The 17,012-nt window shown below is 37.0% G+C and overlaps 1 protein-coding gene across 3 annotated transcripts in view; it reads left to right on the top strand.

Annotated features, from left to right (window-relative positions):
• SNX27 (sorting nexin 27) overlaps positions 1-17,012 on the top strand; it is an 84,130-nt gene that overhangs the window by 42,996 nt on the left and 24,122 nt on the right. For all 3 annotated transcript variants that reach the window (XR_008682702.2, XM_055402046.2, XM_088835760.1), the window contains 4 exons: positions 8,108-8,300; positions 10,213-10,277; positions 12,055-12,159; positions 15,090-15,168. Coding sequence is in view for 2 of the 3 variants with exons in the window: in XM_055402046.2 (XP_055258021.1) it covers positions 8,108-8,300; positions 10,213-10,277; positions 12,055-12,159; positions 15,090-15,168 (442 nt within the window). In the remaining variant the exon portion in view is untranslated. The remainder of the gene's footprint in view (positions 1-8,107; positions 8,301-10,212; positions 10,278-12,054; positions 12,160-15,089; positions 15,169-17,012) is intronic.

Genomic DNA, 17,012 nt, shown 5'->3' on the forward strand with positions numbered 1-17,012 from the left:
GGGTCTTAGTTTCCCCCCCCGAGATTGAACCCACAACCCCTGCATTGGCAGTGCAGAGTCTTAACCACTGCAATGCTGGGACTGTCCCTCATTATTGATTTTCTGTTTGGATTATCTCTCCATTGATGTAGGTGTGGTGTTAAAGTCCTATACTGTCATTGTGTTACTGTCAATTTGTCCCCCTTTTTATTTATTAATATTTGCTTTATGTATTTAGGTGCTCATATGTTGGGTGCATGGGCTTCCCTGGTGGCTCAAATGGTAAAGAATCTGCTTGAAATGCAGAAGACCTGGGTTTGATCCCTGGGTTGTGAAGATCCCCTGGAGAAGGGAATGGCAACCCACTCCAGTATTCTTACTTGGAGAAGTCAATGGACAGAGGAGCCTGGGGGGCTATAGTCCATGAGGTGTCAAAGAGTCGGACATGACTGAGCAACTAACACAGCAGCAACAGCATGTTGGGTACATATATATTTACAATTGTTATATCTTACTGGATTGATTCATTGATTGTTATGTAATTTTCTTCTTTATCTCTTATTACAGACCTTGTTGTAAAGTATATTTGGTTTGATATAAGTGTTGTTACCCTGGCTTTCTTTAAATTTCATTCATATGGCATACCTTTTTCCATTCCCTCCTTTCTCTGTGTGTCTTTAGATCTGAAGTGAGTTTCTCTTAGGCAGCATATATATGGTTCTTGTTTGTATATCCATTCAGCCGCTCTGTGTCTTTTGATTGGAGTATCTAGTCGATTTATATTTAAAGTAATCGGATAGATTTGTACTTACTGCCATTTTATGAATTGTTTTGGGGTTGTTTTTTTTTTTTTGTTCTTTTCTTTGTTGTTTGCTTTTTACCATGTCTTTAGTGTTATGTTTGGATTCCTTTCTCTTTGTGTGTATATCTTGTGCAGATGTTTGGTTTGTGATTACCGTGAAGTTTATATATAGCAGTCTGTCTCTCTATATGATCATTTTAAGTTTCTGATCCCTTAATTTTGAATGCATTTTAACAATCCTGTGTTTTTACTCCTCACCATGTTTATTGTTTTTAACATCACATTTTACATCCTTTTTTGATATTGATGGTTTTAATACTTTTGTCTTTTAACCTCCCTACTAGCTTTATGATTGACTGATCAACTACCTTTAACAATGAGATTTTTCCTTTCCTACTTTCTTATTTCTAGTTGTGGACTTTTTTGCATAGGGAAGTCCCTGTAACGTTTCTTGTAAAGTTGGTTTCATAGGGCTCAACTCTTTTAGCTTTTGCTTGTCTGTAAACCTTTTTGATTTTCTCCTTCAACTCTGAATACTATCCTTTCCAGGCAGAGTCATCTTGGCTGTGGGTTTTTTCATCACCATGGTATATTGTGTCACTCCCTACTGATCTGCGGCTTCTGCTGAAAAGTCAGCTGATAGCCTTATGGGAGTTAGTTCTCTTGTGCATAACTAGTTGCTTTTCCTTTGTTGCTTTTAATATTCTCTCTTTATCTTTTAATTTTTGCTGTTTTAATGACAGTGTGTCTTGGTGTGGTCCTCTTTGGGTTGGTCTGTTTGGGACTCACTGTGCTTCCCAGATCTGGATGTCTGCTTTCTTTCCTAAGTTAGGAAAGTTTTTAGTTACTCCATCTTCAAATATGCTCTCTGCACCTTTTATTTCTTTTCTCCTTCTGGGCCCCCTGTTAAATAAATGTTGTATGCTTGATGTTGTCCTAAAGGTCTCATTTTTAAAAATTATTTTTCCTTGTTTCTGTTCAGTTTGAGTTATTTCCTTTACTCTGTCTTCCAGTTTTCTGATTCATTCATCTGTATCATCTAATCTGTTATTGAATCCTTCTAGTGTATCTTTTATTTTAGTTACTGTATTTTTCATCTGTTTGGGTCTGCTTTGTATTTTCTCTGTTAGAAAAATTCTAACTTCTCACTGTGTTCATCTAGTCTTCTCCAAAGTTCTTTGAACATTTTTATGATCATTACCTTGAAATTTTTGTTGCATAAATTGCTTCTCTCCATTTCACTTAGTTCTTTTTCTGGGGTTTTGTCTTGTTCCTTTGTTTGGAACGTATTCCTCTGTAGCCTCATTTTGTCTAATTCTGTGTTTTTATTTCTGTGTATTTGGTAGGTTGGTATGTTTCCTTATCATGGAGAAGTGGCCTTAAGTAGGAAATGCCTGTGTGCCAGCAGTGTACTTGCTTCTGGTCTCCAGACCTTTATGCTTTAGGGGTGCCATCTGTATGGGCTGCATGAGCCCTTCTGCTGTGGTAGGCTGACTACTGTGAGGCACATTGGTAGGCATGGCTGGCCCCTGATTGGGTTGGTTGCCAAGCCTTGCCTGGTGCAGAAGCTGTCAGGCACTGGTGGGTGGGGCCATGTCCTGGGAGGGTTCTGGGTCAGATGTCAGACTACTGGTAAGTGGGACCAGTTCCTGACTCAGCTGGCTGAGGGGTCTGGGGTTTTCCACAGTTGAAGTTGGCCCACTGGTGGGTGAACCTTGATACCTGGGCAGCTGGCCAATAAATATATATGGAGAGACGATGATCAACATCATTAATAATCATGGAACTGTGAATTAGGACCAGAGCAAGAAATCTTTTCATACCAATTCCATTTTCAAAAATTAAGAGGATTTTTATATATTATTACTGAAAAGTAGTATAAGGAGTATAAATTTATGTAACTGCTTTAGCTTATAAGTTGGCATTATCTCCTTAGGTTGAATATTCACATACCTTATAATTCTGAAGTTCCTCACATGGAGTATATCCAGGAGAATCTCTTATATTAACGTATGTACTACAGACGGCGTGTGCGCAAACATTCACAGTAGCATTGTTCATAGTAGGTAAAACCAAGAAATGTTAAAACGCAGAAACAACCTAAATGTATGTCAACAGAACAGATTTTTTTTTAAATGCAAAACAACAAAGTGTTATGTACAATAGAATAAACCACAAAGATATATAGCATTGTGGATGAGACTGTGTGAAAAAATAAGTGCCAAGAAGTCTCATTCTCCATGATAGACTTTTTATAAAACTGTAGTATCCTTCAAAAATTAAAGTAAGGACTTCCTTGATGGCCCAGTGGTTAAGAATCCGCCTGCCAATGCAGAGGACACAGGTTCAGTCCCTAGTCTGGGAAGCTCCCATGTGCCCTGAGGCAGCTAAACCCATGCACCACAACTGCTGAGCCCACACGTCACAACTCCTGAAGCCAATGTGCTCCAGAGCCTGTGCTGTGCAACAAGAAACGCTGCTGCAGTGAGAAACCCACACACCTCAGCTAGAGAGCAGCCCCGCCTTCCCGCAACTAGAGAAAGGCTGCACACAACAACAAAGACCCAGGGCAGCCAAAAAATTAACATAAAAAATAAAAACACAAAGATGACATGGAAACGTAGGAATAAACTATGAAAAGAAAAACAAGGGAATAATGAAACATGGTGGAGCCTCATAATTTTGAGAGTGAAACAGGGAGATGGGGTGAAGTAGGCAGAGACTATGTGGTTAGAAATGTTTTTGTCAAGGTCTTAGCTTTTAGTTTATTTTTTACAATGTTAAACATAATTAAATTGGGATTTCCCTGGTGGTCCAATGATTAAGACACTGTGCTTCCACTCCAGGGGCTGTGAGTTCAATCCCTGGTTGGTGAATTAAGATCCCACATGCCGTGTGGAGTGGCAAAAAAAAAAAAATCAGTTAATTAAAATAAATTTTAAAAGATAAAAATATCTGAATTAAATATCCAAACAGAGTTCATCAAAATGAGACTGTTAACGAACAGTTGTTAACAGGATTGTTGTTAACCCAGTTCTACACACCAGAGGTCCAAATAAAGAAAATAGATGCCATTTATGATCTACATTAGGGAAAACACACACACATAGCCAAGTTCTTTAGGAGCATCTTGTTGTCTTTTGATTTTTTTCTTTCCAAGAAGAAACCTAAATACTTCAGCATTGGGAAAGAATCCCTTATTTAAGGATCTCATGCATTTCACTCAACATGAAACAGAACTGTACATGGAACAACAGACTGGTTCCAAATAGGAAAAGGAGTACGTCAAGGTTGTATATTGTCACTGCTTATTTAACTTCTATGCAGAGTACATCATGAGGAACGCTGGGCTGGAAGAAGCACAAGCTGGAATCAAGATTGCCGGGAAAAATATCAATAACCTCAGATATGCAGATGACACCACCCTTATGGCAGAAAGTGAAGAGGAACTCAGAAGCCTCTTGATGAAAGTGAAAGAGGAGAGTGAAAAGTTTGGCTTGAAGCTCAACATTCAGAAAACGAAGATCATGGCATCTGGTCCCATCACTTCATGGGAAATAGATGGGGAAACAGTGGAAACAGTGTCAGACTTTATTTTTTTGGGCTCCAAAACGACTGCGGATGCTGATTGCAGCCATGAAATTAAAAGACGCTTACTCCTTGGAAAGAAAGTTATGACCAACCTAGATAGTTTATTAAAAAGCAGAGACATTACTTTGCCAACCAAGGTCCTTCTAGTCAAGGCTATGGTTTTTCCATTGGTCATGTATGGATGTGAGAGTTGGACTGTGAAGAAAGCTGATTGCCGAAGAATTGATGCTTTTGAACTGTGGTGCTGGAGAAGACTCTTGAGAGTCCCTTGGACTGCAAGGAGATCCAACCAGTCCATTCTAAAGGAGATCAATCGTGGGTGTTCGTTGGAAGGACTGATGCTAAAGCTGAAACTGCAATACTTTGGCCACCTCATGCGACGAGTTGACTCACTGGAAAAGACTCTGATGCTGGGAAGGATTGGGGGCGGGAGGAGACGGGGACGACAGGGAATGAGATGGCTGGATGGCATCACCGACTCGATGGACATGAGTTTGAGTGAACTCTGGGAGTTGGTGATGGACAGGGAGGCCTGGCGTGCTGTGATTCAAAGAGTTCAAAGAGTCGGACACGACTGAGCGACTGAACTGAACTGAACTGATGCATTTCACTCAGAAATCAGATAAGAATGCTGAATCTCCTTTTGCTATTATAAGCATCTTGTGAATAGCCAATAAGGTGTCCTTTGGAAGACAGATTTTCAGCTAAAAGCAAGATTAAATGGCAAGGTGGCATTGGAAACAATTTGTTGGTCCTAATGTACATTGAGGATTTATTCAGATCAATAGCATGAACCAGATGAATGTCTATTTTGACATTTGGAGGCAGAACTTGGGTGGTGTTGTCATTCTTTTTTTCTTTTTGTTGGAGGATAATTGCTTTACAATATTGTGTCTGATCACTTTTGCATTGTTTAAGGAGATTCTCTTCTGTGTGTTCACTAACACAATTCCTGTGGGTTACCAGAGGCTTGAGAAAGTGAGAATATTTTAATACTCAGATCCTACACAGAATGAGATGTTACCGTTTAAAAGCCTTAAGAAATCTGTAAGTGGGGATTAAAGAACCAACAAAATAAAGATCTCTGTTATCTGGGTTTTGTTTTTTTATATTGAATATAGAGCCCAGATATTACTAGAATTGCTTTCCCTACAGTGGTTTGTGCTTTTGTGAGAATTTATCAGTTACCAACTTCTGGCATTCTTTCCACAGAATTAAGTCATGAGGATAAAGCAAAGTGGCATGGCATGGATTTTCAATATTTACATATAGAGAAATTTAGAAATTATTTTAAAGCTGAATTTTGAAACTTTTATTTGTAGAATCCAGAGAGACAAAATCAGATGACTGATCAGATAAGTTTTATACTTTCCCCACTCATGATTCATTCCTTTTCCCTCATTGTTGTCTAATTCAGCAAAGAGTATCTCAAGAGGGCAATAACTTGTTACCCTTGGAAGCTGGCTTTGCAATCTGAACATTCCAGCTTTTGAAGTTTTGTAGGATATGGTCAGTTGGAGAAGACAGTGACCAGTGATCGTTAAATTCAACATGTTCTCACAAGCTAGACGAACTGTCTAATTCCATGTATGAACCAGCCAGTCTGGGGTTTACTTAAGATGGAAAGATCCTGGAAGTACTACCTGCCTGCCTGTATCTTTAGTCCCTATTTTATGATAATCTCCTTCATGTCTGGCAAATATATTTTTTGACAGACCATTCTCATTTGTAATGAGACCATGGTCATTTCTCAAGGACCATGGACCTTCACGAGTTGATTCAGTGGGGGATCAGTAATTTTCTTTGCAAATGAGTGTGTTCAAATCAGCGAAATGAATACTAATGGATCATAGGTTAATGTTAAGGACAAATGAAGAACAAAGCATCACTGTTGTAATATCTTTTTGTATGTTTTTTGTTTGCTAAGCACCGCTAATTTAAAAATGGTTTAGCTCTTGTGGAAGCCATTCCTACCTGCATGAATGTATTACTGAACTGTCAGGCATCCTATTTATAGTTCTGTTCCCTTTGACTTCACATTTAAGTGGGAAGAGGTGGGTGGTGAGAGGCTATTTGATGTTACTGTTCTCACCTTATGAAAAACTGAAATTTTAGGGTTGAAATTGTCAAAAAGGCCTCTTATGTTTTAGGGTTCTTTCTACCCTAGGAAATGTTTTGTTAGACTTGAGATCACTCAAGTGATCATCATTGGGGAAATGTAGTCATAGTCTTTAGAAGGCGATGATGGGAATACTTGGTATTACGTGTGATTCATTACAATCAGTTACAAATTTGCGTGATAATTACAAGAAGAAAACTTGTTGATCAGGATCGTATTCATCCCTGCACACTGATAGTAGTTAGAGGCTTTGCTTAGGGGAGGATCATAGGAGGAGAGTTGTGAGAGAGGAGTTTTGAATGACTAAGTTATCGTTACATTTAATTTATACTTCTTAAATCATAGAAGCATGGAAAAGATTCTTCTTGAGACTGAAGGAAATGCTTTGGTGTATACATTCTCAGTGACTAAGTCTTTGTTTATTTATTAAATTGAAGTATAGTTGATTTAGAGTAATTGTGTTAACTACATCTGTACAACAAAGTGATTCAGTTTTATATATATATATTCTTTTATAAGAATATATATATTCTTTTTTGTATACATATATATATATACACACACAATTTCTTTTTTATATTCTTTTCCATTATGGTTTATCATAAGATATTGAATATAGTTCTCTATGCTGTACAGTAGGGCCTTGTTGTTCATCCATTCTGTATATAAAAGCTTACATCTGGTAACCCCAGCCTCCTACTCCCATCCTTCCCCCAACCCCTTCCCTCTTGGCAACCACCAGTCTGTTCTGTGTTCAGTGACTAAGTCTTGATTACACGAGTAGATGACTTGTTTTGTGCACATTTAACTTTTTGAGTGATTTTTGCTAAGCCAGTAAGTGTGATTTGGGGCTAATTTTCCCATCTCTGTAATATGATATGTTCTGAGATTACAGAGTTACTTACTTGATGTTTTTGGATCATGTATTTCACTACTTTCCTTTATGAGGACACATATCTAAGAATTGCACATATATACATTCATTTCTCCATCAAATATTTACTGAATACCTAACGTGTGCCAGGCCCTATTCTAGAAGCTTGGCATGCATCTGTGAACAATAGGCAAAAATCTGTCTACTTCTTTATGAGGATTATTAACTGTTTATTATTGTGAGGAGGTCCTTAGAGTACATTTATTCTTCAGCTTTTTGTTAACTCTGTTTTAATGTTGGAAAGGAGAAGACCAAAACTAGGGACATCTGATTTTAAAAAGGAGCTTTGGCAAAAATGAAGTATATAGAGAAATATACCTGCTGCTGCTAAGTCGTTTCAGTCGTGTCCTACTCTGTGTGACCCCATAGACGGCAGCCCACCAGGCTCCACCGTCCCTGGCATTCTCCAGGCAAGAATACTGGAGTGGGTTGCCATTTCCTTTTCCAATGCATGAAAGTAAAAAGTGAATTGAAGTCGCTTAGTTGTGTCCGACTCTTGGCAGCCCCGTGGACTGCAGCCCATCAGGCTCCTCTGTCCATGGGATTTTCCAGGCGAGAGTACTGGAGTAGGTTGCCATTGCCTTCTTCGACCTAACCAGTGTTAATCTGAGCCTGACTCTAGGTGATTCTGTCATTTAATATGTAGTAAGTAGGCTTTTTTTTTGTTCTTCCCCCTCACCAGGTCTACAATGTTTACATGGCAGGGAGGCAGCTGTGTTCTAAGCGGTACCGGGAGTTTGCCATTTTACACCAGAACCTGAAGAGAGAGTTTGCCAACTTTACATTTCCCCGACTTCCAGGGAAATGGCCATTCTCTTTATCAGAACAGCAGTTAGATGCCCGACGTCGGGGGTTGGAAGAATATCTAGAAAAAGGTAAGCCAGCCTATTAAACTCTATTATAAACATAGGGTTGAGATAGTATGTTGTGGCTCCTAAGCTGCATAGCTAAGTTTCCTGAAACTCAGTAGTGAAAGTCACATTTCTGACTATAGATGTTGATTGATCTGAGCATTAAGGCCAACACTGAACTGTTCAGTACAGCAGTTAATAGTCTATATTATTGACTCACTGAACACTTAACAACAATAGAAAAATGCATAATTATTTTTTATGCATTAAGGACCTTTATTTATAGGGTTATATTACTTGCCAGCAAACACATACACACTCAACATGCTAAATTTATTTGGAAGCTAAGTATTTAAGACATTTTTATGAAAGTGATTCTTAGTTTACTGACATAGCCTACTTGAAAATTCCTTATTCCTTTTGGACAGGTTTGCTGAGTTGTAAGTAAGCTAGCGCCTTGTTCTTGCAGGTTATAGGTAGAAATATTAAAACTAACTTGTTATTAGTATCTCAGGACTTGCAAACAAGACATTAGGAATCTTTGGATGTGGAAGCTGAGACATTCATTTGTCTAGAAAGGCAGGGAGAAATGACACAGATCTCCTAAATATGATGGTTCAGTTTGTGGCTCAGAGAAGAGACCTTGCTTTGGTATATTATAGAGTTATATAATTTGCTAGGCATGCAATAGTTTTTTCTTTAAAATACTCATTTAATAGAATAATGGTCTTATGTGGTATTTAGTAATTCTGTGTCCTTGTAGAAGAACTAATTGACCTAGTTGAATTTTTTAAAACTTTGGTAGAGAGCTTTCCCTGAAGAAAAACCATTTCCTCCATAGAAGGTAGTTAAACTTCATCTATTTTTAACTTCTCTAACGTGGAATGGCCTCTAAACACAGCCCTTGGGAAATGAAAAAGAGTACAGTTTTTTTTTTATTTTTATTTTTTTTCCCTAAATGATTTTTTTAAAATTTTTTATTGGAGGCTAATTATTTTACAATATTATATTGGTTGGTTTTGCCATACATTGACATGAATCCGCCTCGGGTGTACATGAGTTTCCCTTCCTGAACCCCCCTCCCACCTCCCTCCTCCCTTTATCCTCCCTCTGGGTCATCCCCGTGCACCAGCCCCGAGCATCCTGTATCATGCATCGACCCTGAACTGGTGATTCGTTTCACATATGACAACATACATGTTTCAATGCCATTCTCCCAAATCATCCCACCCTCACCCTCTCCCTCAGAGTCCCAAAGACTGTTCTATACATCTGTATATCAGTTTTTTTTTTTAAATAAAATGAAGTAAAATCAGCAGTGTAATTTATTATCCCCATGAGAATGTTAGGAAGTTGACTCTCTTAGATGATTACCTACCTACCTGCCTGTTTTCCTTTCCTTCCTTTTCCCTTTCTCTCTCTTTTTTTCAGTTGTAGTTATTTTGAAGTTAAACTTAGTGAGATGAGAAGAGGTACTCAGCTTAATTAATACTTGATAACCCCTTTTTTCCCAAAGTGGCTTTAAATGTTAATGATTCTCTTACTGACCTTCTCCTTTCCCAAATAGATATTTTTCTTTGTATTTTAACTGTGTGTTTGATACATTCCTAATTATCCGTACTCTTGCTCTATTCTCTGGCTTATTAACACAAGCCAGCAAAGTTGGATTTACTGAACTTTTATTTCTCTTTTATGAGTGACTTCCTTTGTCTGTGTTTAATGTTTTTAGCAAGCTGTATCTTTGTACATCCTATTATTCCTCAGTCCTACTTCATATATAAATGTTTGTTGTGCCTTAAAATACCATGTGTCATGGATGGCATACTCCTTCAGTATTGCCTGCTGCTGATGATTTATATTTAAATCTTGATATGTTCTTGACTGTGTATTCTTAATTTTAGGGCCTCATGCCAGATTCTGTCTTTGTTTTCTATAGTGTGCTCAATACGAGTCATTGGCGAAAGTGACATCATGCAGGAATTTCTGTCAGAATCAGATGAGGTAGGTGAATACCCACTGCAGTGATTGTTTCCCTCTTGGCTCCTTGTGGGAAATTGAAGTTATTGATTCTGGATTGAATTGCTATAAATTCTTCAAATGACTAATTTTCCAACTTCCTGTTTTACGTGTTCTGCTTATCCTTCGTGTCCTAGTGCTAGGCACCCGTTCTCTCTGGCCCCTTCCCTGATGCGCAAGTCATGAAGTTTCTGTTCCACCAAGAACTTCTGCAGTCAGTGCCACTTAATTGTCACCTTGTTGCTATCTCATTCTCTAAGTTTTTATACGTATAGTCAGGTTATCACTTTATAATTTTAGTTTACTGAAGTATGAGCTACATGTAGGTAAGAGCTAAATCTTAATTATTTTCTTTTCAGCTTTTTGACATAATTGTCAAATAGGAATTGTATATATTTAGGTGTATGATTTGATGTTTTGATATCTGTATGAATTTTGAAATGATCACCATAGTCAAGTTAACATATTTATCAATTCATTACTGTTTCCTCCCTTCTTTTCTTGTTCTTTTCTTCCTTCCATCCTTCCATCTTCCCTTCCTTCCTTTCTTCTAATCTGCCCCTTAGCAAATTTCAGATATACAAAATAGTATTGTTAACTGTGATCACCATGTTGTACGTTAGATCTTCAGAACAAGAGTTAAATCTTGATCATCTTTATATTCCCAGTGCCTTAGCACAATGTTAAACATATTGTAGGTGTTTAATAAATACTAATTGAATAGACAAATGACTGTGTAATGCTGTTGTACTAGTATGTTATTCATTGATTATTTTATATGTATATATTTTATTTTCCCAACTGGATTGTAAGTTCTTGCAGACAAGGGCTTATAACAAAGTAATGCTTAGGATGATTTTAGGCAATTTTACTTTTTTAAAAGTGGTATTGTTCCTAAATAGTTGTTTCTTTGTAGTAAAAATTACAAGGTCACAGTTTGTTAGAGGAATGTGTAAATTTATCAAAAGCAGTAAGAGAAAAGGACTTCTTTTGAATTAAGGAGGATAAGAATCGTTTACTCTTTGCTTGAAGAAAATTGTGCATCAGACTAATGCAGATTCCCGAGTTTCATCAATTTCCCTTTCAAAGGTGTGATTATTTCAGAGTCTGGGAAGGAACTTAGAATTCCACTTGAGCCAGTCTGGTATTGTAAGTTGTATCCAACTCTTTGTGACCCCATGAACTGTAGCCCACCAGGCTCCACTGTCCATGGGATTTCCCTGCAAGAATACTGGAGTGGGTTGCCATTTCCTCCTCCAGGGAATCTTCCCAACCCAGGATCAAACCTGTGTCTCCTGCATTGGCAAGGGGATTCTTTACCATTGAGTGGTTACCAGGGAAGCCCATGCCTGACCATTTAAAACCAGAGAATATTTGTTGAAGCTACTGCTTTCAGTTGTTTTCTTTTCTCATTTGTGAGTTCTGAATGTTTGAAAGTAAGCCAAAAATCTCATCTGTGTTTGACCTAGACTGCTTCACACAAGTTTTCTGTTTTGGATATGAACATGTTGAGTTTAACATATTTCTTTCCTTCCTTTTCCTCTTAAAGGTTAACTTTTGCAGCAGCCGAAAGTCAGCTTTATGACTGACTTATAAAATGTAAATGTATTGATTTATGAGGTGTCTTTTTTCCCCTTTTCATTGAAACTCATTTTCTTTCCATCACAAGTTTAGGTTGTTTAGCTAGCATGTTGCAAGGAGAGTGAAGATATACTGTGTCATAATTTTTTTTTAATTAATTCTTTTTCTGTCTTTTCCCCAGAATTACAATGGTGTGTCCGATGTAGAGCTGAGAGTAGCATTACCAGATGGAACGACAGTTACAGTCAGAGTTAAAAAGAATAGTACTACAGACCAAGTATATCAGGTAAATTAAACTTGAACAAGTAGACTTGATTTTGGTTGGTTTAAAACTGAGAAAGATAGGTTAAATGAGTTAATACATATAAAGTGCTTGGAGTATCTGGCATGTAATAAATTTATTAAATATTAGCTGCTACTGTTGATGTTACTTATTATTAATTTGAAAGTAGTTTGTCTTTCTTAAAAGAAAGGTGATAAATATCTTAGGTTGTATTGGTTGTGATTAGTACCTCCTCTTTTTAATTGTAAAAACTTTATAATGTATGTGAAAATAGAATAGTACCATGAAGTTTCATGTTCTCATCACTCATATTTAATAATCCTCAAGATTTTGCCACATTTGTGTTATATATCCAGTTTTCCTTTTCCTTTGTTTAAATATTTTAAGACAAATTCCATGTTATTGGACCTGTATGCATTTCTGTATGCATCTCTAAAAAATATGGACATTCTTCTTACATAATCACAAAACCATTATCAAACCTAAAAAATTAACTGCTTGCATGGTATTAACTAATAACAAATCCATAGTCAAGTTTTCCCAGTTGTCTAAAAATGATTCTTTACAGTTAGTTTGTTAAAATCTGAATCTAAACAAGGTCCTCATGTGATATTTGGTTTTTATGTTTGTTTTAACATAGGGCAGGCTCCCTTTCCTTCCCTTCCCCAACTTTTCTCCCAGATTATTGCAGAAATTGGGTCTGTGTCCTGTGGAATGTTCCACATTCTGAATTTACCCATTTGTTTCTTTCGTCTATTTATGTCATTTAATATGTCTTTCTGTTTCCTTATATTTTCTATAAATGGAATTTTGCTCTAGAGGCTCAATTGGATTCAGCCTCTGTTAGGAATACTTCATAATCTGTGCTATATACTTCATATGTGTGCTGTGTACTTCCTCAGCAGGAGGAACACAGTATCTGGTTATTCACTTTTAGTGATTAATTAGTAGCTTTAGGTGGTAATAACCTGATATCTCCATTGTTTACTCCACCAGATTTTTTTATTCATTGAGTTTTTCACTGATGATTGCTGTTGTAACCAGTGATTTTATTAAGGGTTGCAAAATGCTGATTTTCCAATTCTCTCATGTCTTCACATTTATTAACTAGAATTCTTCTATAAGAATGTTCCCTTATCAACTGAGGCTATTTGGTATCCTGAAATACAGTTTGTAGGGAAGGGGGGATAAATATGTAATTCTTCCCTTTTATTGCCAATTTGTGGTATAAAGAAATGGTGCCTTTATTGATTCCAGTGATATCCAATGAGGTTTTTTTTTTTTTTTTTAGTATCATGTGGGTTTTTAGATACTCAGTATGATTTAATCAAAGCAATATTCTTTCTGGTGCTCATATTGTTCTGTCTTTGGTCATTGGAACCTCCTTCATGTCTGCTCCTGTGGGTTTTTTTGGTGCAACTCATTTGTTTATGATAGCATCCTTGCTTTTTGGTACAACAAGATGCTCTGGGCTCATCTTTGTATATTTCCTATACTGGATCTAGAATTAGCCATTTCCCCAAGGAGTCCTGTTTCCTTTCAGTGAGGAATGGTATTTAAAGATCATGATCCGGGTGCTGGGTATAATTGTTTCTTTTAGGCCTTTTCTTTGGTCCTTAATCTTGATTTGATAAAGGTTTTCAGAGAGACTAGCAGATTCCTGGATGTTAGTGCTTATTTCTCCTTTGTAGCAAATAAATTATCCCCCAAACATTTACTGTATACCATGGCAAAGGGTATGTACAGGATCTGAGGTATTTCAGAAATTATAAAATGGTAGATTGACTGCAAGAAAAACATTAATTTTATATAGCTTACTGATGTTTTATTTTCAATATTTCTCTACAAAGGTCTAAATTTTTTTTTTCCCAGTTCTCTCCTTAGCCGATTACTGAGACTTCTAGCTATAAGCCAATTTCCAAACCCTGAGAAGATATCAGTTTCTGTCTGGTGCAGTATAGAATTGTAACTTAGAACACTTACAGTCTCCAGTTTCCACCTCACTTCAGGGATGACCCTAGGTCTGCTTGGTGAGCAGATCTGGGAAGAGGGATATATTTATGTTTGGTTCACTGAGACACTAATACCTAACAGTTTTTTCTTGTTTAATTAACACCTTATTTATATATTTTGGGATTGACCTTGAAAAGGAATTTTGATGCTACTAGTTTATGTTTTTTGCTTTGTGTTTTGTTGTTGTTTGTATGTAATTTTGGTTTTCTTTTATCTGCATATGGATCTTTCAATTTATTTGTCACGTTAGGAGCTTAGTTTCTAGAGAGAAGGACTGATACTTGTTCAAAGTGTCTTTGTTGTTCCAACATTTTGCTTTTTTCATGTGGATAAGAATGACATTAATTCTTAGGAAATGGAGGTCCCAAGCATGAGACATGGATTATCTGAAAATAAATAAGAATAATTTGGGAAATATGAACAAAATTGATAACCAGTATTTTAAGCTCAAGAACCAAAGATATAGATCTTGTATGGTAAAAGCCTGTATTAAAATGTAGGCTGAATGTGTAAGACTAGATATTTATAAGAATTAATTTTCTTCTTAAAATCTGTCCTGGTGAAGCACATGTCATGTTAATTGCTATTATAAAAGACCCTTATGAGATGAAGTTATATTTCAGAGAGCAAAGTTGATAGGAGAGACTATTAATCAGTTTTAAAATTCGTATTTAGAGATCATAGCTATTTGGGTCAAATACTGTAGGTATTTTTACCCTTTTATTTCATGCATGTATATGCATGTATGTATACATACATACAAAGAAGAGTAGCTATGGACCATGGGTTTAGTTAATATGAAACCAAGATAGTAAGACCCTTCTCTTCTCCCTGTTTCTCATGGATACACCTATCTTTTCCCAGCCCCGTGAAACTATGCTTAGTTTCCCTGAAACTAATCTATTTCGTTTACACTTTAGGCAATTGCAGCAAAGGTTGGCATGGACAGTACAACAGTGAATTACTTTGCCTTATTTGAAGTGATCAATCATTCCTTTGGTAAGTGCCAGTGACTAATATTAAGTTTGGGAATATTTTATTCTAATACTAATGTACCGAATATCCCAGAAGCTGTCAGATTGAAACTGTGGGCCTAGAGAAGAAGATACTGAAGACATGGGGCAGTCCCACTAATTGGACCTGTTTCTAACAAGCAGACAGGACAAATCCCATTAAGCCCAAGTCTAGGTATCTGATCGCCTTTTTCCTCTTCTGTTAGTGTTGATTACTTGTACCCAGCACTGAAGCAGGTATTTTCATGAGATTTTTTTAAATCAGAAATTCAAAATTAATATATTCTAATGAAATCACCTTAAAAAGAGGAGATTTTATTTAACTACAACTTGTTTTAGTGTTCTTTATGCTTTTTGTAGATTTTTAAAAATAGCTTTTTCTTTTCAGGAGTTAGAAAGAGATACACTGATTAAAAGGCTTTGCTTTAATGCATGTATTTAAGTTTCTGTGTAAACAGGTATCCTTTTTCTTGGAAGTTTTATTGCATGGTGACAGAGATTTTCTCTTATATATTATTTTATAAAAGCTAGGGACAGTTTCATTGAGACCACAAAGGGGAGGAAGTCGGAAGGCTGTCTTTAAATGACAGATTTCCAATGGTTTATGGGTTTTTTCCACATCATACATATATAGGGGTAAGACCAGAAACAACAGATAATATCGATAAATCATAATTTTCCCATTCTGGAAAGGGAGAGAGTTTGGGAGATTTGATAGAACAACTTTTATTCCCCCTAAAGCAGCTATTTCTCAATTATTTATTGTCTTCCCAACTCTCTATAGTCTAATATGCAGACATAAATGTTGCAAAGGATTGTTAAGGAACCAGTACACTTGGATTCTAATCTTATCCTTCTTTTCTAATTTTCAGTTCAGTTCAGTCGCTTAGTCGTGTCCGACTCTTTTTGACCCCATGAACTGCAGCACACCAGGCCTCCCTGTCCATCACCAACTCCCAGAGTTTACTTAAACTCATGCCCATTGAGTCGGTGATACCATCCAACCATCTCATCCTCTGTCATCTCCTTCACCTCTTGCCTTCAATCTCTCCCAGCATCAGAGTCTTTTCCAATGAGTCAGTTCTTTATATCAGGTGGCCAAAGTATTGGAGTTTCAGCTTCAGCATCAGTCCTTCCAGTGAATATTCAGGACTGATTTCCTTTATGATTGACTGGTTGGATGTCCTTGTAGTCCAAGGGACTCTCAAGAGTCTATTCCAACATCACAGTTCAAAAGCATCAGTTCTTTGGTGCTCAGCTTTCTTTATAGTACAACTCTCACATCCATACATGACTGCTGGAAAAACCATAGCTTTGACTAGACGGACCTTTGTTGGCAAAGTAATGTCTATGCTTTTTAATATGCTGTCTAGGTTGGTCATAGCTTTTCTTCCAAGGAGCAAGCATCTTTTAATTTCATGGCTGCAGTCACCATCTGCAGTGATTTTGGAGCCCAGCAAAGTAAAGTCAGCCACTGTTTCCATTGTTTCCCTATCTATTTGCCATGAAGTGATGGGACCAGATGCCATGATCTTAGTTTTCTGAATGTTGAGCTTTAAGCCACCTTTTTCACTCTCCTCTTTCACTTTCATCAAGAGGCTCTTTAGTTCTTTGCTTTCTGCCATAAGGGTGGTGTCATCTGCATATCTGAGGTTATTGATGTTTCTCCTGGCAAAGTCTTGATTCCAGCTTGTGTTTCATCCAGTCCAGCATTTCTCATGATGTACTCTGCATATAAGTTAAATAATCAGGGTGACAATATACAGCCTTGATGTACTGCTTTCCCGATTTGGAACCAGTCTGTTGTTGTTCCATGTCCAGTTCTAACTG

Source organism: Moschus berezovskii, chromosome 4 (genome assembly GCF_049115385.1).
Source record: "Moschus berezovskii isolate FMDL1 chromosome 4, NW_MosBer_1.0, whole genome shotgun sequence".
Lineage (NCBI taxonomy): Eukaryota > Metazoa > Chordata > Mammalia > Artiodactyla > Moschidae > Moschus > Moschus berezovskii.